General features: G+C 34.5%; 1 protein-coding gene across 1 annotated transcript in view; it reads left to right on the forward strand.

The window, feature by feature from the left end:
- The window catches only part of JMJD6 (Bifunctional arginine demethylase and lysyl-hydroxylase PSR), a 216,982-nt gene extending 207,449 nt beyond the window's left edge, over positions 1 to 9,533 (forward strand). Inside the window, exon 8 of the mRNA XM_090414372.1 lies at positions 9,211 to 9,533. Coding sequence (XP_090270498.1) covers positions 9,211 to 9,265 — 55 coding nt within the window. The 3' untranslated portion in view covers positions 9,266 to 9,533. The remainder of the gene's footprint in view (positions 1 to 9,210) is intronic.
- The last annotated feature ends 7,156 nt before the right edge of the window (positions 9,534 to 16,689 follow it).

The raw sequence follows: 16,689 nt of genomic DNA on the forward strand, positions 1-16,689 counted from the left end.
GTAAAAGAAATAATGAATGTGAAAGAATAACTCTTCTGAATGCAGATGGTGTTGAAGGTGAGAGATGCAGAAGAGGTTGTTCAACTAATGAGTGCTCATTTTGCTAAAAGCTATCAACCTGGTATGCAACATTGAGTTCACTGCTACATCTCTTTAGAAACTCAGGTGTATGAAGAGGAGGTATTAGAGCTGTTGCACAAACTGAATAAGAATTCAGCAATAGGGACTGATGGAATATCAGCATGGGTGCTAAAAGAGTGTTCAGCTGCACTGGCTATATAATTTGAGTCTCAGAACAGAGAGGATTCCTCAGGAATGGAAAGAATGTATGGTAATCCCACTGCACAAGAGTGGTGCAAAGACTGATGCATTCACTATATTTTGGAAAAATTGGTTAGGGCTCGCATTCAGAAACAGGTTGACAGTGAATCTCTACTTTGCAATGAACAGCATGGGTTTACTAAGGGAAGGTCACGTTTTAGCAATTTGCTCACATTCTATAATAATGTTACCACTGAGTTAGACAAGGTGAATGGATACACTATGATACTTTTGCATTTTGCTAAGGCTTTTGACAGAACATATCATGGAAGACTATTGCATAAATTGGACAATATGGATTTGGATTATAAAATATTAGCTTGGATAAGAGGATGGCTAACTGGCAGATATCAAAAAGTGGTATATGGGGGGGGGTATGAATCTGCAAGATTCAAGGTAATCAGTGATGTGCCTCAGGGCTCAGTCTTTGGTCCATTTATTCAAGCTGTACGTTAATGACATTAGGAAGGATTTGACATCTGACATACAGGTATATGCTGATGATGCAAAGATAGATAGGCTAATCAGGAGTGCTGCTGATATGCAGTACTTGCAAAATGATTTGAATAGGCTGGAAATGTGGTCATGTGAAAATGGCTGTCATTTCAACGTTAATAAATGTAAAGTCATGTACTTTGGTGTGATTAAATATCCACTGTCTTATTTTATTGTTAGGATTATGGTTGAAGAAACTGATGAGGCTAGGTATCTTGGAGTTTTAGTAGACAGGAAGTTGAAATGCAAGGGTCATATAGCAAAAATTGTAAATACAACTCAGGAATAATGGCAGTGCTGAAATAACCTTGTCATGTCAAAATAAGGAAGTCATTTTGCCTCTTTTTAAGGCTTATCACTGGACTATCGTACGCAAATTGTGGTCTCCTGATTTCTCTGGTGATTCTGATACAGTGGGGGGGGGTGTCAAAAATGATAGCATTGTGGAATACAGATTATGAAGACAGATTGAGAATTTGTAGGCTGCAAATGCCAGGAAACAGGAGAAAGAGGTGATATGATTGAGACTTACAAACTTCTGAAATGGTTATACAGGATATCAGTTGATGGAATTTTTTATTTTATGGAGGGTGGGGAAAGGACCAGACAAGAGGGCATCTTTAGAAGCTGAGAATGAATGCTGCTAAGAAGAGGGTGAGGGCTAGATTTATCTCTTATAGGATGGTGCATGATTAGAATGGATTGTCAGTGGAGGTTGTGTGTGCAAGAATTGTAAATGATTCAAGAATAAGTATGATGGCTGGTGTGTGTAGTATGTGGTCTTCCTCAATGAGTACCTGACTCCATGGAGGTCTCTCTTAATAATAATGATATTTGAGCATTTCTGGTCAAATATCATCTACTGTAGTTGTCTTTCCACATTTCAAGTTTTTGATGGCTTTTTCTACTTCATGTATTCATATGTATTCCTGTTTGTATTTCTCTTGAAAAGTTTCTACTATGGTTCTGTTACACCTTGTTTCATTTAAGTCTTTCAAAGTAATTATTACTCCAGATATCCATCTAGGATATCCTTCATGTCTCCTTTATCATCTCTAATTCCTTTTACATCTGAGTTTTTTTCAATATCCTCCAGAATATGTTCTTACCAAAGTCATCTCATGACTTTTGTTTAGCTACTTTTACACATAGCTTAGCTCTCGTGCATTTTTTCTCTGTATTCGTTTAGGGCATCTGCTGACTTGTTTGCTATGAACGTTTTGTATGCTTTCTTCATGGTGTTCTTATTTTTCTATCCTTTCAGGCACTTCACCACATACCCTAGCTGAATCAATGTCTTCTTTAGAGTTTGCCATTGAGAGTCCAAGGTGTGGTTATTGTTTTTAATTTATTCCATTTTTTCTTCAATCATGTTTGTATAGTCAAGTCTACAGTTTACCTGTAAAAGCTGCTCAACTTTATTTCTCTTTAAAACTTCCTTACATACTGTTCTTTTCAGTATGATATCCATTTTTATCCTGCTTAGTACACAGTAATGGTCACTTCCAATTTCAAGTCCTCTGTACACTCTTGTATCCTGAATCAGCATGATGTAGTCAATGAGGGTTTTCTTATTTCTTGTGTCTTCTCTCCATGTGAATTTGTGCACATTTTTATGTTGAAAGATGGTGTTAGCAATGACTGGTCCATGTCCTGAGCAGAAGTCCAGAAAATACTTACCATTATTGTTGGCTTTGCCCCTTTCTCAAATTTTTCCAACAATGTTCCTATATATGCCTGTTCAGACCTCTAACAAGGACCACATTTTCTATTTTCTTTATGTCATCCGCCTGTTCTAATGAATATAAAAATTCCTCCACGTCTTCCTTATAAGTTTCATTGTCCATTTTGAAGTTTGCCAATAACTGTACTAGAAACTGCCTTCCAATCAAGAAGTTTATCTTATGTTTGGTGTTGAATGCTATTGTTACTCCTTCTTTTCCTTGATTCATTATTGCCTGAATATAACATTGTATGCTTATTATTTAGTAAGATTTTACCTGTTTCTGTCTTTTATGTTAATTATGTCCACGTGGTATTTTTCCAGTTCTTCTTCAAGTTCAATTTTCTTTCCATTAATACTCCTTATACTGATGGTTGCTATCTTCAGTTCTTCTCATGTTGGGTCTTTTATTCTGTTCTTCTTTTAGAAGTTGAGCTTGACATTTAACCGCTCACCCTGATTTCCTGACATTAACAGCAGTTGGGGGGGGGGGATTGGTTAACTCAGCAATGGCCAGTTGGTATGAACTTTGCACTTACGGATAAATCATGTTGCACCATCATATTATGGTTTTAAGCCAAAATAGGAGTACATTTTGATTGGCTAAGTCCCGAATTGCCAGCCCATCTTCTTTCATTCAGCACCCAGTAGATACCTCTCTGGCTGATTCAGTCAGTGTTTTCTTCATGGCTTGCCACAGAATCTTCAAGGTTTTGTTCCTTTTCTCAAACTCTTTCATTTTTTCTTGAATGATGTTTGTGTATTTTAGTCGACAGTTCATATCTGAGAGCTGGTCAACTTTTATTCACTTTAAAACTTTCTTACATGTTCTTTTTTTCAATATTTCGATTTGCTCAAGACCAAATAGTGATCACTTCCAATTTCAAATCCTCTGTAGTGTCCTGCACCAGTGAGAAAACATCCTATCAACAATAACATAGTCAATGAGACTTTTCTTATTCCTTGCCTCTTCTCTCCATGTGAATTTGTGCACATTTTTATGTTGGAACATTGTGTTAGTAATAACCAATCCATGTCCTGAACAGAAATCCAACAGTTATTTGCTATTATTAACTTTGCTCTTTTCTCTGAATTTTTCCAAAATATTTTTGCATGCCCGACAGTCATTTCCTACTCTGCTATTTAGATTCCCAACAAGGACCAACTTTTCCTTAAGCCTTAAAAAAAAATTTCACTTCTACCTTAGTAGAACCTTCTGTGGGACCATAGACACAACTAAGTGTCATTATGCAGTTTCCCATTCTGGTATCACTCTACTTGATATTGCCTGTCATTCAAGAAGATTATTCTCATATTTAGTGTTGAATACTATAGCTACTCCTTCTTTTCCCTGATTTTTTGTAGTTGAAAGTTTTTTCCACTTTGTTAAACTATAAATTAAAGATACCAAGAAATTATATACTTGGTTTAATCCTTTTCCAAGTGTAAGCAACACTTGGAAAATGTCACTTGGAAAAGATACTTCAAGCGCAAACTTTGTTTGCTTACACATGGAAAATGATTAAACCAAGTATATAATTTCTTGGTATCTTTAATTCCCTGATTGTTTATTACCTGAAGACATTTTGTATTTATTGCTTAGAAAGATCTCACCAGTTTTTCTTTTTTTGTTTGTTTGTTTCCATCACCCCTATTATGTTGATCTGGTACTTATCCAATTCTTTTGCTAGTTCATTTCTTTGCCATTTAGGCTTTGTGTTTTAATAGCTGACTTTTTGCTGTTTGTTGTGGTTCCCTAGTGAAAACAATGGAGGTCTCGTTTAACTGGGCGACCCCCCCCCCCCACACACACACCAAAGCTGGCATGAAATTCTCTAATGTTGTATCATTGTTTTACATTGTGATTTAAGCTAATAAGAATAGAATTTTGTCAGCGAAATCCCAGATTGCCAGCCCGTCTTCTTTTATTCAGTATCCAGGTAGATACCTAACAGGGTGCACCATGAGAAGTTGAGGATTGGACATTAGGTCAGAAGCTCTAGTCAGTTCTCTGCATTCCTTTAAAGGCTATGTGGATGTCTCCTCTCAGTTATACAGCTTTGGTCCCTGCTTTAAGCATCCCCTGTATTTCCTTTGAGAACTATAATCTTTGTCTTGCTAGGATTGGGCTGAAGTCCTCTGTTCGTACTGATCTCATTAACTTTGTCAAGAATCTGTCCTAGTTCTGCCTTGTCATTACAAAGTAATACTCTATCATCAGCATACCTCAGATGACTGATCAATCTACCACCTATCCTTCCTGCTTTAAAGTTAACTTTGCTTAACTCCCTTTCTAAATGAAGCCAATCAGTTAATCCAACACCTGTTCTTATCATGGCTTCCTGCTCATTGCACAAGTTAGCTATCGACCTGATAATGTGTTAAGGGAAACCTATTATTTTCATTACTGCCCTCAGTCTTATATGTTGAACACAGTCAAAAGTTTGGAGACCACTGCATTAGATCATATAGTTTTCTATGATCTAATGCAGTGGTCTCCAAACTTTTCGCTGTGAGAGCCACATTGGGTACTTCAGCGCTGTTCAGCGGGCTGTAGTAATAAAAAACTCTAGAACTAGATATATGAGTTTTATGGAAAGCAGATAAAAACTGATTACAGAGTATGTGAGATTGAATTATCGTATATATATTAATGACAACGAACACTATCATCAAATTCTCATATTTTTATCACAAATTATAATAAAACCATTAATGTCAATGATGTAACTGTGTTTGTGTTTTTAAAATCTTATTAAACTCAGGTTCAAATTTTGAAGTGCTAATTACAAGTAGCGATTTCAAATGTTCATCAGATAAATTTGTCCTGTATTTTGACTTGATATATTTCATTCGGGAAAAAGTTTGTTCGCAAAGATACTTTGTCCCAAAAATAGAGATAAATTTCAAAGCAAATTTCTTCAAATTTGGGAACAGCTCAGAGTTCAAAAATTTATAAAAATTGATCAAGTTTCCTTCCTTGTATTTATCTTTAATATGTTCATTTGCCTGAAGTTCAATAATTTCCATTTGAAGTTGACTTGGGACATCAGTAACAACACAGTCAAATGGATTTTGAAACAATCTTATTTCTCTAGCATTGGTGTCCAAATCAGAAAATCACTTCTGAAATTGTTGTTTAAGATCTGAAATAACTAAATTTGCAAACGAGAAAGGAAATTCTGCTTCACTCTTTTTATGCAGTTCTGGCATATGAGCAAAGTTACAATTTTTCACCTGGCCTTCCAGAAGTATCAACTTTGCTCTGAATGCCTTGATATGAGATAATAAATCACAAACTAAGTTATTTTCACTCTGCAACTTTAAATTCAAATTGTTCATGTGGTTCACCAGATCTGCAAAAAATGCCAATTTCCAAACCCACTCGGTATCTGATAAAAGTGGTTCATAACGGTTTTTCTCAGTAAGAAATATATCAATTTCATTCCTGAGATGAAAAGTGTGACAGAACCTTTCCACAGCTAAGCCAGCGAACTGCAGTATAATATGTCAAGTCAACATACTCAGAATCACATTCCTCGAGAAAATACCTAAACCGACGATGATTAAATGCATGACAGCAAACGAAATTTACCATAGAAATAACAGGTTTCAAGACACAGCTCATATCAACGTATTTTCCACAAAGTGATTGTTTTTGGATAACACAGTGAAGAAACATTGGTTTTGATATTTCTGCACCCTCACAAGCTTTTGTGATTTGCCCAACAACCCCATTTTTATACCAGACATGTTTTTTTCCTCCATCAACTATCACGCACTGCAGACGATTCCAATCCAAATTATATTCTGTTAATGTTTTTTTAATTTCTTCGAAGATATCTTCTCCTGTTGTAGTACCATGTATGCTGCAAAGTGACGCTAATTCCTGTGTGACATTAAGTTCATCGTCAATGCCACGTAAAAATACTATGAGTTGTAAGGTATTACAAACATCAGTTGATTCATCCAGCATGAGAGAATACCGACTAAAACATTGTGCTTTGCCTACAACTTGCTTGGATAATGTTATTTCCCATATTTTCGACCCGACGAGCAATAGTATTTGGTGAAAGACTTATTATTTTAAAAATATTAAGTTTTTCTTGGCATAACTTGGCCACTGCTTCCATCATACATTCTTTGATGATATTGCCATCGATGAATGGTTTTCCTTTTTTAGCCAACACATAAGCAACCTTGTAGCTTACCAAGGTTAAGGCTTCATTTTCTGAGTTTTCTTTCGTAAACTCAAGCAACGACATAATAATTCAAATTTATCCGAACGCTCCTTTTCTCTAAATTGCGAAAACGTTGAAGCATGTTTTGTTTCATAGTAGCAGCGTATATTGTATTTTTTCAACTCAGCAACAGTGTCTTTACAAATGAGACATACAGCTTTATCCTTTGAGTTCGATTGTATGAAGAAGTATTTTATGCCCCATTCTTCATTAAACACACGACATTCATGATCAACTTTTGTTTTCTTTTTCCCATCCATGTTAACCCTATAAAAGAGAATAAATTTATAAATAATTATAATTTTTTTTTTATTTATTTAAAAAAAATTTTTGTAAAAATTACCAAAAAAAAAATTTTATCACAACAATTTCTACGTGCGAACTGTTACTTTTTTTTTGAAATAGCCGAATTCATTTTTTTTCTGTTCGGGAAACAATTTGTTTAAATTTTTGGTAGTCGTTAGTTTTTCAACCGAATATACACCGACAATTTACATGTAACTTTTTTTAATTTCGTATAACTTCGAGTTTTTTGTCAATGAATACAGATCGGGAAATTTTGTTCTTATTTCGTTTTTTGCTCGTTAGTTCGTTTTTACCGACTTTTTTAAGTTCTTATTTCGTGCAATAAAAAAGTTTATTCGGATGTAACTTTTTTATTTCGTTTTGAATTCTTTAAAATTTTTTTTCTTCGTTAGTCCATTTTAACTGACCCTTTACAGTCAGAAAGACCGTAACTTGGATTATGGTTACTTTTTGCTATTCGGGAATATATTTTGAACACAATTTTAATTAATGCATTTGAAATCTATCAACACCCCATGTTTTTTTTTTTGCAGATTTTTATTTAAAATTAGTCCAATTGGTGGGCCGGATAAAATCATATTGCGGGCTGTAGTTTGGAGACCCCTGATCTAATGCAAAGGAGCTGATCTCTCATACCCTTACCTTTTGCTAAAACCTGCCTGTTCCTCAGACATCTCTGCCTCAATTCTATTTAGAATGATCTTTAATAAAATCTTGCTTGTATGAGAGATTAAACTTACAATCCTTCATATCTCTCTTCTTATGTAGTGGTATGAAAACCAACTTCTTCCAGTCTCTTGGCCATGGTCCTATCTCCCATATCCTTGTAATCAATCTATGAAACATTCTTATCTCACCATCCCCTGTAACCTTAAGTATTTCTGCTGGAATTCCATCTGCATCTTATTGTTGTTAAGCTGTTTAACTGCTCTTTCAGCCTCATTCCTAAGTGGAGGTGGTTACAAATCCATATTTTCCTTATCCACTGCTCTACAGTTTCTCAAAGTATTCTTTCTATCTGTTTTTGATTTCCAGTTCTGTACTCCTCCATTCCTGTCTTTGATGACATTCAATTTGGGCTTAAACTTGTGCTTTAGTTCATGAACTAAATGAAACACCCTTTCATGACTTATTTTAGTGGTATTATAACAACCAAACAAAATACGAAATTATAAAAACGTGTTTAACTGGCTGACATTTTGCTGGATTTTAAGCCAGTTCTTAGAGAAAAACTATGTTTACGTGTGAAAATACACTAAAGAATCTCAAGTTTTAATTTGGCATCCTCTAATGTTGTGTAAAAAGAAGTGCTTAAGTGTAACAACAGTTGATCTTAAGACATATCTCCCAAATTTTTGGCAGATTGATACAGCCATACTTGTCAATATGATCTCATTATAGTAAACACCAACATAACACTTAATTTCTACCAAGATTCCATAGGCACAATGCTGTTCTAAAAGAAATTGTTATAGCAGATAGCTTTCAATAGAATATTTCTGTGGTACTATTGCATGTTTGTTATAATGAGTCAACTGCACTGGGTTACATGACATTTCACCTCCTAAAAAATTTACTTTCTGAGCTAATTTAAGTGAGTTCTACCTTTGCTCCTTAATATCTAATTATTCCAAAAACCTGACCCATCCTAAAACCAAAAGGTAGATGTCACATAATTTACAGTAATATTTTTTATTATTATTAGTGAATATAATTTCTTTGAGTGGAAACGTTAAAAACAATGCATAATAAAGTTTAATGTATAACATTAAAGAAAAAAAAAGTTCCCCTCAAAATCACATTGTTAAGGTCCATTTCAAACACCAAGGAAAAAAATTAAAAGTGCTATTTCCACTCCATGGATATAATCCAAGTAGGATATAAATATATATCCACAATAATTGCCCATCTAAGTTATACATCTGGATACCCTATATTTTCCTACAGAATATATCCATATGACATTTGTAGAATTTCATATTTATTGTAACACAATTTTATGCTGTTTCCATTTAAAAAAAAAAAAAACAGTAACAACATAAAATTAAAATCAATTTAGACAATATACTCTCCCTGCTGATATCAGTTTTTCTTTGATTCACACATTTTTTTTTTCTGTTGCAGACGACGATCTTCTAGTAGGGATGAAGAAGAAAAAGAGAGACGTTATCGAAGGTAGCATAGGAGAGAATTAAATTATTGTGATCAGCTGTTGTGTCAGTCTACTTCTTTGCCTTACTTTTGGATAATTTTTCAGACCTGTGCCAGTACTACGACAAAGGCAGTATCACTAGAACTACATTCTCCTTGATGCTGATAGCATCTGTGCCTACATGTGGTTATTACTACCTCACATTTTTGTCTGAAGCTAGTTTTATGGCTTCTTTTCTGCAAATGTCATGGAGAAAGAAAATTGTACATAATAAAGCTTGTTCGGTTTTAAGTCATTCAATATTTATTTTCAAAAACTGCCATTTACAGTATTAAACCCAACACTGTACAAAAGTGGAATATTTCATTAACATTGTGTGAAATATGCAGTGCATATATATATATAAAGAAATTCTGACCATGAAAACACAAGGACATTTTAAATCAAATTGCATTTTTAAAGAAACAACGTGATCACAAAAACTCACTCAAAATGTTCTCATTTGCTTCCAGGGATGCTTCATAAAATTACAGGTAATGATTATTTTCTCGACAGTAGAATCATGAAATGCCTTCTTTAGTGTGTTTTTAAAACCATTCATGCATGCCACATAGTGCTGATTTTCTACAAGATTGGTCACACACAGAGTATCCTGTAGGGCATCCTAATTTCATCTCATTCATAGAATTGAGAGCAAGAAAGCCAGATTTTGTCTTGCACATTCAGAAACAGCTTTTTGCAAATCATTGTTATTGCTTTTGCTGACTGCTTGATTTATGGTACATGTGATTTCTAGAATGTGAAAGAAAGCTTGGCTGTATTATGATTTAACATGTGTTTTAAAGGCTTCTTCCAATGATGATTTTGAAGAGTCCATTTGTACCTGCTGTTGTGTGGATAGCAGATTGTCTACACAAATAGCAATAAATAATATATTTTACGTATAGCCTGTAATTACAATGGAAAGTCAAATCTAGCAGATCATGCTGTGGACAGCCCACAAAGAATAAGACTGAAGAAAACTCCTGTTTTGCATAGAAGTAGATATAACTCAGACTTACTTTAAATCAGCTGCTTTTAAACCACATATACATCAAATTGTGAAATATGTTAAGAACTATATTAAACTGCTCAAAGTTTGGAAGGCTTTAATTATGAGATCATCTGTTACGTTTCTTTTTTTTGACAGTTACTGTTTTCCACATTCTTGTGTCGTAGTGTCAAAATATATTTCATGCCTAAAAATGCAGCCATGATTTACTTCATCTTCCTTTCTTCATGTCAGTGTAATATCACATATATAAACAGTACATACAGTAGTCCCCCCCCCCCCCTTAACCGAAGGGGATATGTTTCAAGACACCCTGCAGATACCTGAAACTGGGAATAGTACCCCAAACCCTATAGATACTGTTTTTTCCTATACATACATACCTATGATAAAATTAAATTTTTTATAAATTAGGCACAGTAAGAGATTAACAACAATAACTAATAATAAAATAGAAATCACAATATACTGTAATAAAAGTTATCTGAATGTGAATGGAATCTTATCAACCTCAGTATGTGTTCTTTTTATTATTATTTTCAGAAGTCAAGAATTTTCACCTTTTTTACTTAAAAAGAAGCACTTTACAGCATCTCTTTGGCATGTCCAAATTGCCAGCATCACTCTTCTGCACTTTGAGGCTTATGAAGTAAAATAAGGGTTATTTGAACACAAGCACTGCGATAAGTTGATCTGATAACCAATAACTACTCAGTTTCATGCAATTTGAAACTTATGAATTGCCTATTACTAAAAGAAAGAGCCATACGGCTTCATTTCGGCGATGTAATATGACATAGGCAAAGTGGATGTTATATCCAACATTATTTCAAAGCCAAATGTTTGTAGAAACTATGACAGTTTCATAAGTTGGCCTGAGAGCTTATGAGAATACAATCCTTGGCATCCCTGAGTTACCGTAGCCATTTAAGTAATGTAAGCTAAGGCAACTCAGGGATGACAAGGATTGTATTCTCATAAGCTCTCAGGTCAACTTACAAAACTTTCATAGTTTCTACAAACATTCGGCTTTGAAATAATGTTGGATCTAATATCCATTTTGCCTATGTAATTATAAATTGTTTACACCAAAATAGAGCTAAAGGACTTCAGTTCGGTGATGCAAAATTATATAAGTAAAGTGGATATTGGATCCAGTATTATTTCAAAGCCGAATGTAGAAACTATGAAAGTTTTGTAAAGCTCTGGTCAACTTATTTTTACAAAACTTTCATGGTTTCTACATTCAACTTTGAAATAATGCTGGATCTAATATCCACTTATATAATAAATTGTTTATTTCTGGAATTTTCCATTTAATATTTCGGACCAGTGTTGACTGCAGAACTGAAACCACGGAATAGCGAACCCGCAGATAAGGGTGGACTACGGTATATGTCCTGAATTAAGATGTTTTATTTTTATTAAATATTAAATAAAGACTGCAAGAAATTATATTCTTCTTTAATCCTTTATCCAAGTATATGTAAAGTAGTATTTTTCCAACTACTAGACTATTTGTATAAAGAGGCTAATGACTTCACATTATGATTAAAAATGATCCACTCATATGATGCTTTTTAGTTATGATTAATGTCCATTTATATGATGCTGCATGCGCTCATATAATGGTTTAGCGATATGAAGTTTCCATGAATCAACCGATGTGCAGTATTCGTGAATTCAATGTTTGTTCACTATTTACAATGTTTGTTCACTACATCTCTGTGTTTTGGTGTTTCGTTGTGAATTATAAACTATTTATTTCATTTTATTGTTAATAATGGTAGATAAAATTCAAAGTAATTGTGCAACACTGCAATGATATCCCCATTCTTCAGCCCAAACTACCAACCTGTTCAAATCCTCTTGTAACAACAAGACAGAATTTAGCATAATCAGCAAACAAACTAATATTCTTCTCACACTGTGAACTAATATCATTAATATATAAATTAAACAGCAGCTGTCCCAGAACAGAATCCTGTGGTACCCCACTCATCACCTTCCTTTTTTGGGACACTGCACCTCCATTTACACTGTCTGACACCATTTCATCCACCAGCCTTGTAACCAAGCTATCAAATGACTATCCAACCCCCATCCTGCCCAATTTCAACAGTAGTATTGGGTACTCAATCAAATGCTTTAGCAAAATCCAAATAAATCACTGTATAAGTATCTCCCCCATCCATTACAATAGTCACCCTATCATAAAACGTAACCAAATTACTAAAACATTACCTCCTCCCTAACCAACCTATTCTGCTCACTCAAAAGCCTTTCATTCTCATTAATCCACATTTGTATTCTTTCCCTAACAGCCTCTCTAATATCTTCCCCCCCCCCCCCTACATTTGATATACACACAGGCCTATAGTTTGACACTACTGACTTTGCATTCTCCCTTAGAGCAGCACTAATGTTCCTTCTTTTCATTCTTCTGGGACTGTTCCTGTTGCCAGACTTCTCTTGAACAACCAAGTCAAAAGTACCTTTGACTTGGTTATTCACCATGCACATTCACTTAATCTACACGGTGATATCCCATCCAATCTCACAGCCTTATTAACATCAAGGTTACTTAAAAATTCTAAACACTTTCCATTCTTGTACTGTCAGTTGTCTGTCCTCCTTCCTATTGCTATTCAACACTACTCTTATCCCCCCTCCCACACACACACACATAAAATACAGTAACAAAAATACACCATAACATAACATTTATGTTATGGAGTATTTTTTCTTCAGCAGATGTGACTCTTGTTTCATCTGCAGCAATTAAAGTTACCCTTTCTTTTACTAGCAACATTGCTATAGAATTTTCAATGGCTTTGCTGCTTCAGCCAATCTCTTTTCATATACCAGTTTCTCTTTCCTTACTAAACTTATCACCATAAGGTGAGTATAAGTTGCACCTTATACTCATGCTTCTAATCATACCCTGTTTTTGTACCTCGTCCATAACATCCTCTTTTCAGAAGATCCTGCATAATTATTATAACGGGTGTCTCCATGAAGTCAGAAGACTCATCGTAGGAGACCCTACATTGACACACTAACCATTATTCGCACAATTCAGACGAAGCACTCACAATCACCTCTGGCAATGCATTCCACACATTTACCACCCAACAAGCAAAAAATCTAGTCCTAACACCCTTGCTAACCACTCTTACGCAATTTTTAGGAATGATCCCTCATTCTCTCCCTTCCTGCACTGTACAGAAAGAAGTCATCAGTATCCATTCTAACCCTCTAAAACCCCTTTAATAACTTATATGTTTCTATCATATCTCCTCTCTTATGCCTATCAGCTAGTTCTTGGAGCTGATAAGCATCAACTCTCACAGACCTTCAATCTTTCCTCATAGGAAACATTCCACGAAACTACAACAATCTTTGTCACTCGCCTCTGGATCCCCTCCACCATTTCTTCATCACCAAGGGATCCAGGTGACCAGACCTGTGAACACTAGTCCAGATGTAGCCTTATTAATGTCTTATAAAGTGGAACAATAACTTCCCAAATCAGTGTTCTTTGAGAACCATGCCATTCGATGTTCTTTTTTGGCCACTTTTGCAATATGCCCTCTAAACTTAAGTTCTGTGTCCACAATCAGATGAAGCCCAAGCCTCTTGCCTCATCAACCTTGCAGTTCAATTCCATCAATATACCACACAGAATGTGATCTCATCCTCCCAAAGTGCATCACCTTAAATTGGCAGCCATTTAACTTTGCCCATATTGACAGGCATATTTAAGCCATCCTGCATGATATCTACATCACCTTCATTGATTCGTCTATTTTGCTCCTACCTTATTTATCCTCTGAACCTTAGGAATACAATCTAACATTGCCCTAAGTAATTTATTCCAGACCAAATCCCAGGCACTACTGATTTCTCTCTCTTTCAACTGATCAAGCCGCTGCACACCAATCTGTTTCCTTAATTTATTGTAGTCCCCTGCTTTGTAATTCTACATATATCTCGTGTTCCACTCCCCACAACTGTTGGCATCATTGAAACATCTATTATCACTATATATCATATATTAAATCTAACACTCAAGTCCCATGTGTTGCCTCAACTATATGCTGCATAAGGTAACTTTCCCTGAGCAGCTCAAGAAACTCGATCTTCTCACATGTGATATTTCCTGCTTTCAGTCAATACTTCCATAATTAAAGTTACCCATTATTATAACTATCCTGTCACACACCAGTCTCATCTGTCTGAACATTTCAGAATCTTCTTCCTCTGCATTCCCTGGCCTGTAGCAACATTCCACTAAATATCTAAAATTCGTGCTAACCTCAACTTCACACCAAATGGCCTCAGAGACACTATTATTATTACTTTCTTCAAGTTCCACCTTGAGAGGCCTTAACTGTTTTGAAATCATCAGATACCCCACTTTCTCTTTTAGCCATCACATTCTTATACCATTACATACATAAATTAAAAAAAAAAAAAAAAAAAACAGTGATTTTCTATACAACTGGTCTGGAACCTGTGTGTATATATATCTATATTCATAAATGGAAAACAACAGATTTAGTGTTATTTTTAAATGTAGCTGTTTGTTTTTTAGTAATTTTATTAACACCTATGACATAAATGTTGGTTTTATTGTGTGTTTTATCCATTTTACTAATTTGTGTCATCTCACATATTTCACTTAATATCTGCACTGACAAGCATTGTATAAGTTGGTGGTCATTAAAGTTCTGACATGTTGAAAATAACTGCTTTAACTAACCCTAGCAAATTTTGTACCTTTTGCAGGCGGTTACGAAGTTCCTATCATTGAATTCATAAGAGTGATAATTAAGATTTTTTTTTTTTTTTAATGTTTCTAGTGGGGTTTTGCTGACTATGGTTGCTTCTTTGTCCTCTTGTTGTTCTAAGTCGTGTCAGTGGATCTGTTTATCTTTTACAGCTATATGCAATTCTGTAAGTAGCAACTGTTCTTTACTAACCTGCTTCTCTACTAATGTGATCATGCCACTTATGACAATTGCAGATGGTCTACAAAGGATTTTCCGAATATTGTCTTTTGCAAAAATCTTGGTTCAAAATAAAATATGAGAAAAACCTTCCCAAATAGAATTTTAACTTCACAACTTTTTACAGACACTTTATATACTTATTTTGTAACCTATTCTATCTTCATAGAATGGGCATGAGAAAAATAAAAGCAAGCCAAATGGGTTTCTTTTGTTTTTCTCGTGATTACTGCATTCAAAAATTGTTCAATTTAAATGCATATGAGAACAGGTGGACAATTGTCATTTAAATATTAAATTACTTGCTAATAAAGTAAATAAATGACTCAACTGAAATACAAATTTTTCTATTTTGAAAAATTTTATTTCATGTATTGAAGTTAATTGATGATGCAGAATTAAAACATATAATTCATGATTAACTGTTTTACATTTTCTTTTAAATTGCATTGCTTAATAAGAACATACAGTTTTGGTAAACTTCCTTTTGTTATTGATTTATTTGCTTAAACTTGACCATTCAGAGAAACAAATCTGAACCCACAGACATATCTAGCCTAATAAAGTGCAGTTGCTAGGCTTTTCCTGATTTCTGTAATACCCAAAGAAATCTTGGATTTTGGTTTTTTATTCTCTTCAACTACAAACTTTTATTATATGTTTATGTAATATGCGAGAGCTTCCTATCACAAAAATATTACAGAATCAAAACATTGGATAAAATATTACATTTTGTTCTGTAAACAAGTTAACTTTTTAATTAACTGAAGTGTGGTTTGGAAGATTTTACGAAAACAAAGAAAGGTAGTAAAGCTGTAACACATTAGTAGTGTAGGTAGGCTGAATAATGTGGAAAATTTTGCTGAAGACTATGGAACATTTCAATAAGCATTGCAGTTATGAAATTCATCTTCACATAAAGACATTTGAATGCTTTGTTTGGTTTTATGGCTGAAGCAACTCAGGCTATGAGGTCAGTGTGTTCTAATGGCCAGTTTGCCTATTTTGCAAGATGAAGAACTCTGCAACCGCTGTATGAGAATGGCCTACTACCCTTCAGTTGAAAAGCCCTGATAAAGTTTACTGTGTCCTAGGTAGGATTTGAACCCAGGTCTTTCTAACCACAGGCATCACACTTCAAAGCATCTATTGCCAAAGTAAGACTAGAGCCTTGGAGAGTGAAAATGCCAGCAAGATTTGTGTCTGTGTATGCATATACAAAATTTATCATAATGTCATATTTCAACTGTGGCAGTGATCATTAAAGCTACATAGCAGAGTAAATACATATGCAATATAGATTATTGAATGTAGAGATATACTAATTTTATGGGAAAACTTGAAAAGGATATTTTTTCCACCATTTCACCTAAACCATCGATTTGGTG

Source organism: Typopeltis vanoorti, chromosome 25 (assembly GCF_054136105.1).
Source record: "Typopeltis vanoorti isolate ZY-2024b chromosome 25, IOZ_Tvanoo_1.0, whole genome shotgun sequence".
Lineage (NCBI taxonomy): Eukaryota > Metazoa > Arthropoda > Arachnida > Uropygi > Thelyphonidae > Typopeltis > Typopeltis vanoorti.